Source organism: Hippichthys cyanospilos, chromosome 1, assembly GCF_059441005.1.
Source record: "Hippichthys cyanospilos isolate Australia breed blue-spotted pipefish chromosome 1, RoL_Hcya_1.0, whole genome shotgun sequence".
NCBI classification, from domain to species: Eukaryota; Metazoa; Chordata; class Actinopteri; order Syngnathiformes; family Syngnathidae; genus Hippichthys; species Hippichthys cyanospilos.
Window position 1 is genome coordinate 14,805,697 of NC_142369.1, and position 12,606 is coordinate 14,818,302.

The 12,606-nt window shown below is 39.7% G+C and overlaps 1 protein-coding gene across 11 annotated transcripts in view; it reads left to right on the plus strand.

Annotated features, from left to right (window-relative positions):
• Nucleotides 1–12,606, plus strand: part of LOC148429385 (potassium channel subfamily T member 1-like) — a 64,173-nt gene that overhangs the window by 14,004 nt on the left and 37,563 nt on the right. For 2 of the 11 annotated variants that reach the window (XM_088409929.1, XM_088409953.1), the window contains exon 1: nucleotides 8,330–8,654. The exons of the other annotated variants lie outside the window; for them this stretch is intronic. In XM_088409929.1, coding sequence (XP_088266055.1) covers nucleotides 8,509–8,654 — 146 coding nt within the window. In that variant the 5' untranslated portion in view covers nucleotides 8,330–8,508. Of the gene's footprint in view, nucleotides 1–8,329; nucleotides 8,655–12,606 lie in introns of those variants that run through there. 11 annotated transcript variants of the gene reach the window in all.

A 12,606-nucleotide genomic window follows, 5' to 3' on the forward strand; every position in this document is an offset into this window, starting at 1 on the left:
CTGTTCAGTTATATACAAAGGAAAAATGACATTTACCTTTGCGCCGACTTGACTTGAGCTGGTGGTGGGTGGAGGCGGAGGGGAGCAGAGATGAACCCGCAGATTTTTTTTTTCTTAAACGAGAACTTTTTTCAAACGAGAACATATCACCGGCGATTTCCTTCTCTTTAATCCATAATAGAAGAAGCCTCTCCATTTTGTTGTTGACCGAGGTCCGTCCCCTGGCAAGGGAAGTCATGCCCTTAAAGACTTGCTTTAATAGCTTCCTTGTTCTTGAGAATTGTAGCGATTGTCGAGCGGTTACGGCCATACTCACTAGCAAGGTTAACTATGCGTGTGCCTCCTTCGTATTTTTTTATTATCTCCTGCTTTGTTTCTATTGCCATCATCCTCTTACTTCTTCCTTTACCGCCACTTGCAATTTTAGAAGCCACGTCTAACAGATAAAAGTTTGCAAAGTCTTCACAACACACCGACCAGCTTGTGCCATCAAGCTAGATGAGGGCGTTCGGCCAATAGCATATCGACATCTCCGTGACTGCCTTAATCGGCCAATAGCATATCGGCATTTCCCTGACATGCGACAAAAGTTGTTTTTGTTGACGCAGCAAAGTGAAAAAAATAGTGCGGACACACTATTGGATGGTTCGTAAGACGAAAGGTTTGTGCGTAAGAGGGGGACAAAAAAACGCCGCGGTCCACGTCGTAAGATGAAAAATACGTAAGACAGGGTGTTCGTTAAGCGGGGGCCCACTGTACCTTTATTTTGTTGGTCTGGCCCACTTGGGAATAGATTTTCTTCCAAGCGGCCCGCATGCTGAAAAAAGTACCCTGGTCTAAACTGGTAATTATTCTGAAACAGTGTAACAGCCTCAGTTGTTTTTTTGTGTTGCAACGTGGCAAAAAAACAATGAAGACTGTTTCAGAATGGCTTAATAACATTTTCAGAACAATTACGAACTTGAACGAACCCTGACAAATCCTTGGCATGAACATGCATTGCTGCCTGTGTCAGTACTAGGAAATGTTCACATCTCTAGGATAGAGTCTTTATGACTTACCTTCAAATCTATTTAATGTTGGGAAACAAACCATTTAAACATTCCCATTTCCCTTCCATCACACTGAAACTATAGAATGTGAAAGCTTGACCACTTCCAACTCACTGGAAATAATGCTTCCACGTTCTACTCTGTTATGGCAGTAGTGACCTTTGAGTATTGTCAGCATTAAAGTTCCACCTGAGTGAGTTTGAGAAGCCGATAAACAGAAAAGAAGAAGATGACAGAAAATGCAAGACTGATTAAAAGGCGAGGGAGATGAGTCACGTTTGCCTCTAGAAGAAGCAGCCATACTGTAGGTGTGTCCATCTCATTCACCGCCAGCCCAGTAAAATAGATCCTTGACCGCTTTAGCCGTCAATGGCAGCAACTGAGTTAAAATGGACTCTGATGGCACATTTCTTAATCTTGTGTTGATACAGTTCTCCAAAATCATCTTCTCACATGTTTGACAGACCTAGTGTTGTTCTCACGGAGACACACAGTTCCGCTTAACCGCGTTTGCACTTTGGACCGCTGATGGCAGCAAGTGGGTGGGCAACACTTGGGGGCCACTCAACTTGAGAGAGGCTGTTTGTCTGTGATGTGCTCTCAGCTTGATGATGACTGTTATTGCCATGGCAAAGTGCAGTCACCAACTCTTTTTTTCACATTCCATGTAATCACAAAATGTCGGAATATAGTCAGAAAAAGGAGACATTCGACCACGGATCAGTCCCTCGTTACACCGGGGAATTAGTCTAGTACGTGGCGCAGCTTGCATAAGTGATTGTAAACTCTTCGGCTCTCTTATAGCACTTTTATTGCTTGAAATTATCCGGAACATTATTGTGACTAAGCACGCAAGACTCAAACAGAGCAGACAATTACAGAGAAGACGATTAGATGAATGCTCAGCGAAAAATTATTTTCTTCGTGCTATTATGTCTTTGCTCTGAGAACCCCTCCTGTAATCCTCCGTGCTTCATCTCGCTTGCCTAATTAACATCGGGGTGTTGGCTCCTTAAATTTTGATAAGCAGCTGTGATGATGCAGGCATTTGAATTAGGCCATGGGGGGGTTCCAGTGTTGTTTGAGGTATGCAGCGTCACTCGGAGGATTATTCAGGGATAACAGTATGAGACTAATGCTTAGGACTGGAGCTGCCATTTGGGACTGCTGATTAAAATTTGCACGAATTTAATCATCAATCATTTTACAGAGAGAATGTGAGGTGATTTATCTATTTGGGCTTTGCCAAGTAAAAGCAATCAGTACAGTGGTCTATAATGAATAAATCCTCTTTTTCCTTACACCTGAATGCATTTTTCGCTGGATGGAAAAGGGACAGTAAACCCCCTCAGGAAACAAATCAAATTCAAGCTGAAAATAAACAACCCTTGTCGACGTATATTTGAAAAACTATTTAACTATGTCAGATAATTGTCTGACATTGTTTCAGTACAATTCAGTTTCAGTACTCTAGTACACAGTACACTATGGATGAATTTCCTTTTATAACATAAAAAAAATCACCTAATATACGTGTTGAGTGATGGAGGAGAAGCTTAAGATTCAGTAATTAGCTGTCTTCGACTTGCAGACACGGTCAAGCAAGTATAATGCAGTACAGTGGTCCCAACCTTTTTTGTGCTACGAACTGGTTTCACGTGACTATACTGTATATATTTTCACACACCAGCATGAAACTATGTCACAACTCGGCATTATACTGAATGTACAGTAGTTTTTAAAGTCAGACCCATAAAAAAAAAGTGTTTCTTCCAGGGCTGCAGCTAATGATTACGGTAATAAAAGATTAGGCAGTTGATTATGTTGTCAATTAATCGATCGAATGGGTTTGAGTAAAAACATGTTTTAGTTTCTAATCTTTCATTCCTTTATTTAAAAAAATAAAACATTTCAAATTGACAGTGTAGAAATTGCACCAGCATTAGGTATTATAATTCAGTCTCTGATTTGGTCCATACCTTGTCAGAAAAAAATATTGATGCATTTGACAACAATTTATCATTGCCCCTGTAATTTCTTTGTTTCACTGTTTCTGTAGATGGACTTGTGTATTGTACAAATGAAAATGCAGTCATATTTTTGCAAACTATGTCCACACATTTGCAATGTAGTATTGTTATGACAAAGTATCGTAAAAAATTAATGTTGCCTTCACCCTTCACGTAGCTACCCTTCTCCCTTGCTGCCATTCCCATGGTCCTACTTGTATGAATATTTTAAGATCAGCAACAATTGGAATAGCCAGAGCTAGCAAGACTAACAATGATTTTCACCCACCACTATCTTATTTTTATCCATTTGTACCTGCACAGATGTATGCTCAAAAAGGCATTTCAGCCTTTTTGGGTTGGTCATGTGACATTCACACTGCAAGTGTTTGTAATCTCGTTATCAAGTAACTTGGACAAAATGTAACTTTTTACTGCTAAAACGGCTAAATAGGTTTAGTATCTCTTCAATGCTGAGTGGAAAAGTTGACTCATTAAACTAATTAGTTAACACTAATGTGCACTTTGGAGTCTTCATTAAACCGAACATGCATGCTCATAAAATGCGGGAGAAAACTGGAAAGTCCAGAGAAAATCCATGCAAGTGTGGGGACGAACATGTACTTGCCAAACAAGATTCAAACCCAAAATCTTTGTCATATGTGCTAACCACTAGACCACTGTGCTTTCCTTAGCAGAGCAGTAATCTGGAAAAAAAGCAGATAAAAGCTACTTAACATACATTTAGACTAGGTTCACACTACAGCCAGAAGGGACCCAATTCTGATCTTTTTTGCTCTGCGCTACCCTCAAATGCGATTCACGCCACTTCGGTATGTGGTCCTGAATCCGATACATATCTCTTATTGTTGTCATGTGATGTCAGTGTGAACGGCCAAGTCCCATTTATTTGACTCGCGCATAACAAACAAGCGACAAACGGTGTTTGTCTATGCTCAAAAGGGTGAAAGCAGGTTGGAAAAGCCAAAACAGCAATAGCGGACGAGTCAAAGAACCCTCAGTGGAGGGAGAGCGAGCTTTAATTTGTCTTTCTGTGTCTCGCTCTCTTTCTCTCACCTGCTCGAGATGCACAAAATGCCATGGCCAAAAACCTGCCCCTTTGCCTCCTAGACGTACCATAATTTACTCCTTAAATATAACATTGAAAATGCTCTGCTTAGTATGAGAGCCATTTTAAAAATTGCCAGGTACTTCCGTAAACACTAACGTTAAGCACGCCCTCTGTGTTTGATGTCACGTGTCCTCAATGCGCATGTGGGACAGTTTTGGGCCCTTTGGTGTTTTGGTGTTCACATATGGGTCTTGTTCATTTGAAAATGTGAACACAAAATTGGATTTCACAAGAAATCAGAATTGTGCATTAAACCCTGTGATGTGAATCTAGCCTTAGATTCTGCTTTAAATTGCTTTGTAGAAGGTATGAGCAAGCATGTCCAAATGTATGACAAGTGTTCTTTACATAAAATCACTTAAAAGTTTAGCAACTCAAGTTTCCATCGTCTACCATTTTCATATTACCACTTAGTCATACCTTCCAGCATTTTTACTTCATGCAAGACCATAAGGTTACAACCAATAAATGGCTAGTGGATCTTTTTCCTGAACTGAACAGTTAATAGCAAAACAGCAGTCTAGTCACGTTTGTGCACTGCTGAAGTGTGTGTGTGTATGTGTGTGTGTGTGTGTGTGTGTGTGCGTGTGTGTGTGTGTGTGTGTGTGTGTGTGTGTGCGTGTGTGTGTGTGTGTGTGTGTGTGTGTGTGTGTGTGTGTGTGTGTGTGTGCGTGCGTGTGTCGTGTTCAATATGTAGCCAGTGGCCCTGGCGAGACTTGTGCTGCTCGCCTACAGCGGCGCCAGCTTGCTGCCCTAATATGTTTTGACATAAGAGGCATCATTGCAGCTTTCAGTCCCCATCTGCTGCATGTAGCATCATGTGAAGCTTTGTGGAAAGCACGGATTTTGTTGTGATTGGACCCATCACAGCTTTATCAAGGGACACTTGAGCTGCTTGAAACAAGCGATGTGTAAATGATAATGTCACAATAAAACATGAGGACAGAAATAAGGATTTGCAGCAGTTTAGCAATTTATTGTAAAACGTGAGCAACTTCACTCATGATGAGTTAAAAAAAAATAGCCTGTTAGTTGTTACTGCTCTTGCGGCTCTTGCACTAAAGCACATTATGCACACAAATGATGTCTGAGGTTGGTGCTTCCAATCCTCCTCAGGACCGCTTATATTCTTTTCTATGCTCACAAACGCCTGCAAACTGTGTTACTAATGTTTTTTGGGGGATATGGTTCTTGGATGGATTATACACTGAATCTAATGGGCATTGCAGAGCCGGAGATTTTTTATTTGCTGCTTCTTTAACTAGAATAGCATTTTCTTTGGTTGCCTTTGTACCGCAAAAACACTGCCACCTATATTATTAGCCGTACAGTGCATTAAACCCGGAGTGTCTGTTGATCAGCGTCTTTTTAATCAGATGCATAGTGGTTCTCTATCTGCAGTTCCCCATCACGCCACTAAATGTCTCTCTGCCCCAATCAGTGAATCTGTCTGTCATGCTTGCATCCATTGAAACCGATAATTTGCTGCCTGCTCTTTTTTTTTTTTTTTTTTTTTTTAGCAGTTTCATTGCACTTTTGTATTCGTTATTTGACTAATATTGTTCAACTAAATCCACATTCAGGTTTGTATCTGGTTATTTTTAGAGGTCAGTCAATATCAAGATATGACAAAAAAAAAAAAAAAAACAATCCTACCGGGTAGTTCTCTAATCCAAATAAGGACATCACGCAGGATTCTCAAGGGGAATGATTTTTCAAATGTTTTTCTTGTGCTCTTACAGTCGGAGAATTGCATAATATTCCTACTGTGTATATGTAACAGAATCTAATATTACTCACTGAAGCTTTGCCAACTTTGTGCATATGATGAACCAACCAGGTCAGATTAATTTAACTAATTGGCACAAAGGTTCAGGGTTGTTAATGTTAAGGAGTATTCATTTTACTTTCATTTCAACCCACCAACCAAATTTCAGTTAAATGTAGTTTTTAAAAATAGATTTGTTTATTTTTATTAGTTTTTGGTTTTGTCAAATGCTTAGTTTCAGTTTAGTTTTATTAGTTTCTGTTTTTCGTACTATTGCTCAATCAAAAAAAAAAAAAGTATTGGCTTCATAAAAGAACATTTAAGGGAATTGACTTACCAACTATATATGAATGTACTATAAAAAAAAACACGTTCCCCATCAGCTATTATAAAGTATACACACTCCTGTTAAAATGACAGCTTTTGTGATATAAAAAAATGAAATCAAGATAAATAATTACAAAACTTACTCCAGTATTATTGTGAACATTTAGCTGTACGTACAAAATTGTCAACTGTCGCCATTCGACGTCTCTACTTAAATACTCCAAAAATTCAGTTGTGATTATTGGTAGAGTTTTGAGGTGAAATGTTAATCTTGGTTGCATTTTTTTTTTCCTGAAAACTCATACTTTTTTTTTTTCTTGGTGTGGTGAGGAAAGGTGTGGCGCATTTATTGCTGCAGTTGTGCGCATGTGGTTTTTGGTGTGTGGCTTTGAATAAGCGAGGCTCAGTGCCTTAAAAAATGCATACATCCTGTTTACTATCTGTAGTGATTATGAGTCTCTAAATTGTTAGCACTTCTAACACATTATGCATAACATCTTGTTTTACATTTACCGAGAATGAGTATGTCCTAAAAGGGAATAGTTGGGGCAAAGGTTGACTAAAAGTGACCTTGAATAACCCAGAGGTGTAAAACCCACAGCCCCAAGTTTTACGTTGACATCACAAAACAAACTAAAAGGAGCAAAAAGTGGCAGATATATTCTTCGTTTTCATCTTTTTTGTGTTGAACAGCCAAGCCATTGAAGTTGTTTTTAAAGAACTTTTTTCCATCTTTAAATTATTTTGTAAATGAAAAAGTTTTTTGATTTTTGTTTTCATCATTCAGTTTTTTTGGTTTACAATAATAAACCTGCTAAGAATCTGAGCAAAGTTCTTCACGACAGCAGCAGCTCATAACACTGGATCAGTCAGAGGATTTTTGAGGAGGAGTTGATATTTTCTTTCCTTTCTGGCAACATTTTGTACCACTCATGCTTATTCAATTAATTTAACTTTTATGGACTTAGTCTTATTTTTTCACCAAAGTTGAAGAAATTAGGCATGCATGGCACAGTACTCTTATCAGACTTTTTTTTCCATTCAACAATGTTTTGGAATGGGAGTTAAACTCATTTTAGCTCAGAGTCCCATGGAGGAAAACATTCTGAAGTGGGCTGGACTAGTAAAATAATGGCGTATAGTACATATAGTGGCAAGGAGTACAGTGAAGTGCAATCTGCAAATCAGAATAAAATGGTGCTGTAGTGTCTCATTTTGGACACTGGATGGCACCCACTAATGACAAACATGACAGAAGAAATTGAAAACTTCCAAAGGAGAAGTCATGCTGTCACGTCAAATAATGAAGCACTCTTTGCTAACTGCCGAGCGGTAAATGAATAACTCTGATCATTGCTGATACAACACTGATGGATGGATGGATGGATGGATGGATGGATGGATGGATGGATGGATGGATGGATGGATGGATAGATAGATTATGGACAGGGGAATAATGGGTTCGTCCCAATTCCTTTCATTTTTACTTAACAAAATCATATTGCAAGAGGTCTTAAACCTCATGGGTCACAGTTTTTATCCTGGATGGGGTAGGAGGGCGGTTAATCTGGGTTTTATTAGCCCATAACATATTTTCACACGTGGATTTGGGAGATTTTTTCGTGGAAAAAGTATTGAGATGATCGTTTTTCACAAAACGTTCCATTTGAAAAGCGTTTCATCTTGACTCAGTGCACATAATGGCCCATGCAAACACTTTGTTTGGCATTAATGTTTTCATATCATTGCCATGCAAACGTGTTCCAAGAGGCCACCTGCTTATTTGACTGCGGTTTGTTTGGCTTTCACAACAAAAGGCTTGGAGGGTCTGAATAAACGAGATTTAGATGGTACGATACGCGTTAGGGCTTCTGGTCTTAATTGGGACATGCGCCGCGCACCATCCTTTACAAAAGCGAAGACTTAAACTCTTTAAGTTATGTAAGCCGGTGATACTCGTTTGGCCGAGGGAGCTTTGACGTTACATCGTGACGACGCAGGGAGACTGCGCTCCTCTCCGTCAGGGATGGAGAAGCTCTCGATGAGCAGTAGGCGAGCCGGATCTCCTCACCGCCTCTCTCGGAAGAACACCCGCCGATGCGACAAGGAGGAAGCTTCTCGCTCTCCTGTGCCTCCTTGCTTCTCGAGTGAGACAAGGATGCGCTGAGCGAGCTGCGTGCCTGCGAGGGGGGGCGTTTCGAGCGAGCAAGCGAGAGAAGCATGGCGGGCGCCAAGCTGACACCCTCGCCCTCGGAGATCGACCCAGACGTCAAGACCGAGGTGCGGAAAACCCCCGAGCCCGCTTGGGTCCACTCGTCCAACCCTCTGAGGAGCATGGACTCGTTTGGGAGCGATGTCGGCCAAAGGTAGAGATCGAGCTGCAGCAGGACACACTTAACGCGACCATGCACATGCATACATTTGTCTTGTCGTGCATATACCATGATCGATATCAAATCGCCGTTTAATGTTGAATCCCCCGTGCCCGTAGAGTGATGATTACGCACGAAGGACCACGGGTTCGTCAAAAAGATCTGGCAGCCCCTGTGTGAGGCAATGTCATGACAGATTGCAATGGCACCTGCTGTCATGCTTTAAAAAAAAAAAAAAAAAAACACAAAAAAAAAACAACACCTCAGCGTCACATGAAGTCGATGTGAAGGCTGACCAGGGATTACATAATTCCATATAAATGCCGCATTAGAATTTCATGACTCAGAGGAAAAGTTTATTTTCATTTTTTTAATGTTATTTTTTACGTCATCTAATTTTATTTATAATATCAAATGCAAACCATGGATGATTATGTTGAAATTAAAACCAATGCAGTTGTATGACTGAGGAAACTGATGTACTATTTGATTGACAGCAATCAAAAAGGCAACCCAGCTTGATGCAATCATCTTTGTACTGTGGGCTATTTAAAGCAAGTTTGGCAGCACAAAACACAAATGTAGAGCTTTTTCCTTGTTTGGCTGTGTTTCATAGAGCACTGCACAACTCTAGTGCTGCAGTGGGGAGTCGAGTATTTCTAGAATCACTCAGCATTTACTGTTCAACAGTGTTGATTTTAATGCTGTTATTGCTTGTGTATGTTATATGGCAAGCATGCACACTGCAATTATTCACTGGGCTAACCGCAGTAATGTTAATACCTTTAAGCGATTTCATCCAACAGGCTGTTTTCTAGGCGCTTTTCGTCTTTAAGGTCGCGAATATACTGGAAGACATCCCAGCAGGAACACCCTGGACTGGTCGCCAGCCAATTGCAGTATTCTTGATTCATTTCCACTCAAAATAACCAAGCACCATTGAAAATGAATTGTTCATGTAGTCTAGGCCACGGGCCAGATCCGAAACAAAAAATTTGCAGCATTCTTTTCACTTTAACTGATTTTACAAGAATTTTGTTTTCACCACAACACTTGATTTTGAATTGAATTCCTTGTTTATATTTGAACACAAACAATGAAGCAGCACATGTATACAAAGTATACAATTGGCCGCATGTATTCTCTATGGAGAGTGACAAAACTGCAACATCCCTGCAACTATTCTTTGTTTTATTTTGGTTTTGTCCTGCATGTGTGAATGTGTTGTTATATTCATTGCCTGCTAGTGGCCAGTGCAGGTACAGCATTTGGGGCAGCACATTGAATTGGATTGCAGCATTAAATCATGATGCAAAAACAGTTCATTTCGTTACATCTGAATCATGTTATAACAAGTTATAAGTTTTTATGAAGTACAATATTATACTATATTTTCAGTTATTTAAAAAAAAGGAGGGAGTTTTTGCATTTTTCATTAATTTCAATGGGAAATTATGATTTGTAATAATAGTATTTTGAGTAGGAAGTCTTTATCTCCAGACATCGCTGTAATATGAATTCAAGTGCAGGGGCCATTTAAGATGATGAGGTGATATTACATTTATTTGGTTCTCAGTCATAAGGTCCCACTCAGGGAAACCGTAAGTACAATGTTGCCCACAATGAAAATAAGTTTGACACCTAAAGTGTCAGTCAATCAGCTGCTTTTGTTCTGTCGCAGAAATTATATTTCCATGCAGGGAATTCACAGAGTTAGGTAGTAAAAGACATTGCAATGTCTGTGAGTAACAGTAATGTAATTTATCTCTTTCCTACTTTCTCAAATCGTTTTTGACAATTATTGTGAAAAATCATTGTGATCAGTGTCTTCATTTACTGTAGATTAATATCTATTATTATTACATATAATTAAAGTTAATATGAGCAAATTTGCAATTTGGGCAGTTTGTGTTAAACTGGTAGCCCTACGCATTGATTAGAAGTAGCTTTCAGTTGTGAGAGGGTCACTGACCTATGCATTGCAGTGTTCTCATTATATTTGTCAGAGTAATGAGCATCACTGCTCCTAATCATGCTGCAATTATGTTGCAAGGCGGATTTTCATCGAAAATTCATTATTTTTGCTTTAATAAAAAGCTAGTGGACCATGTTCGCCCGCAGTCACTCTAGAAAATTCGGATGATGAACGACTCCAGTGGCCTTTACAAAATTATGTACTGTATTTCTTCATGTACAAGTCAACTTTGTGCATAGGTCGACCCCCCTTTTTTACTTCAGTTTAGGTGAATTTCACAAAAACGCGAGTGTAAGTCTACTCCTGACTTTAGTGGTTACACATTTCATGGCTGACAAATTAAAACACATGGACGAAATCAAGGTACTTTTAGACGCATTTCTTTATCGAATATGAATAACATATTGTTGCAGTTATGGAAGGGGTGGAGAGGACACGAGACAAGTGTGAAGCAAAGCACACGAGCGCGTAGACGCAAATGCTGAAACTGAAACTAAAATGATTTGAAGCTTCAATGCTTTATTTTTTTGACACAGCTGAATATGAATTTGCCAAAAAGACCTAAAAGTCATAATCACTATCTGACACGCCAAATAGCGCCTCCCATTTAAATCCCAGACATTCTCGCCTTCCTGCTCGTCATTTGCACTAACATTCTCTTTACTCCTCCACTTATGTTTGAAATGGAGGTCTTTGGAAATGCTTTGTTGAAGCCTTCTTTACTCAAGTGACGACCATGACGAGATCAAAGAGTGACTTGGTTGCTCTTCGCTGTTTCTCCCTCCACCTGCTGTTATCCACGAGTGTTATGCTACCGCTCTTGCATTTTTGTCTTGAACGGACAAGTCAAGCTATCTTTTCCTTTTCATAATGGGTCAAAGTACGCCGGGAAAATGACCCACGCAGCCTCGTTGTTGACAATAACGAGGGAATAAGATGGTGCTTGACGAAAGTGCATGGAAAAGTGCAAACGCGCTAAAATGAATGCATACTAGTATATCAAATTAGAGGAGCATATAATCATTTTAAGCCTTGTAAATGACATGATATTACTTATTTCGCATTCAAATTAATGTTATTCAAACACATATGTAGAGAAAACTTGTCTGCTTTTGAGTTATGTGGGTATAAGACAAACCCCCTCCCCCCATATGGGAGTTGAAAATGAGGGGAAAAAAATCTCGACTTGTACATGGAGAAATATGGTAGTTAAAGATTAAAACCTTCTCTCCTGAAGTCTTCAAAATTTTCCACAGCACACTTAAAATGTGCATAAGAAAAGGCCCTAGAGATTTTGCAGGTATTTCAAATAATGACTACTGTTTTGATGAATCAGTAGGCAAATCATTGAGGGATTTACCTCCAGTCTTTCCATTTGAAAGCCTATCCGCAGAATGTGGGCAGGATTCAGGGCTCTTTCGCTTGTGAAAGAGTCATCATGAGACCTATGCTTGCAAAAATAAAGGGAGCAAGATCAATAAACCGATCCTATGCAGCAAACACAATGTATTTATTTTGACATAAATAATTCACCTTATTATTGTTTCTGTGCGGAATATACTGTAAAACAAAAACCCAAGCAATATTTTATTGCTATGTATTGACGACACTTAATGAGTCTTGGAGCGTCTTCAACAACCGAATGTTGTCAAAACAGAAAGATTTATTTTGCCAGCTCATTACCTTGCTGTGTAAAATCTGTTTGGGGATCTTTTGCTTGTAAAAGATTGAAATTTGATTGGTCAGTGCGAGTTTCACTGACCGATGGGAGCGCTTTCCTGAGCAGTCAGCCAGCAGCACAGAAGCAATCTGATAAAGAGCAGAGCGGAGCTGTTGATTGACAGCAAGGCACAACCACATCCCGCTCATCAGCTGATCTTTCCGCAAAGCAGCCGTGGCTGCCAGTTTCAAACACTTTTGCTATTCATCAACTTAGATCTCTTGATGCTCCGTTTGTGTTCTCATCCCTGG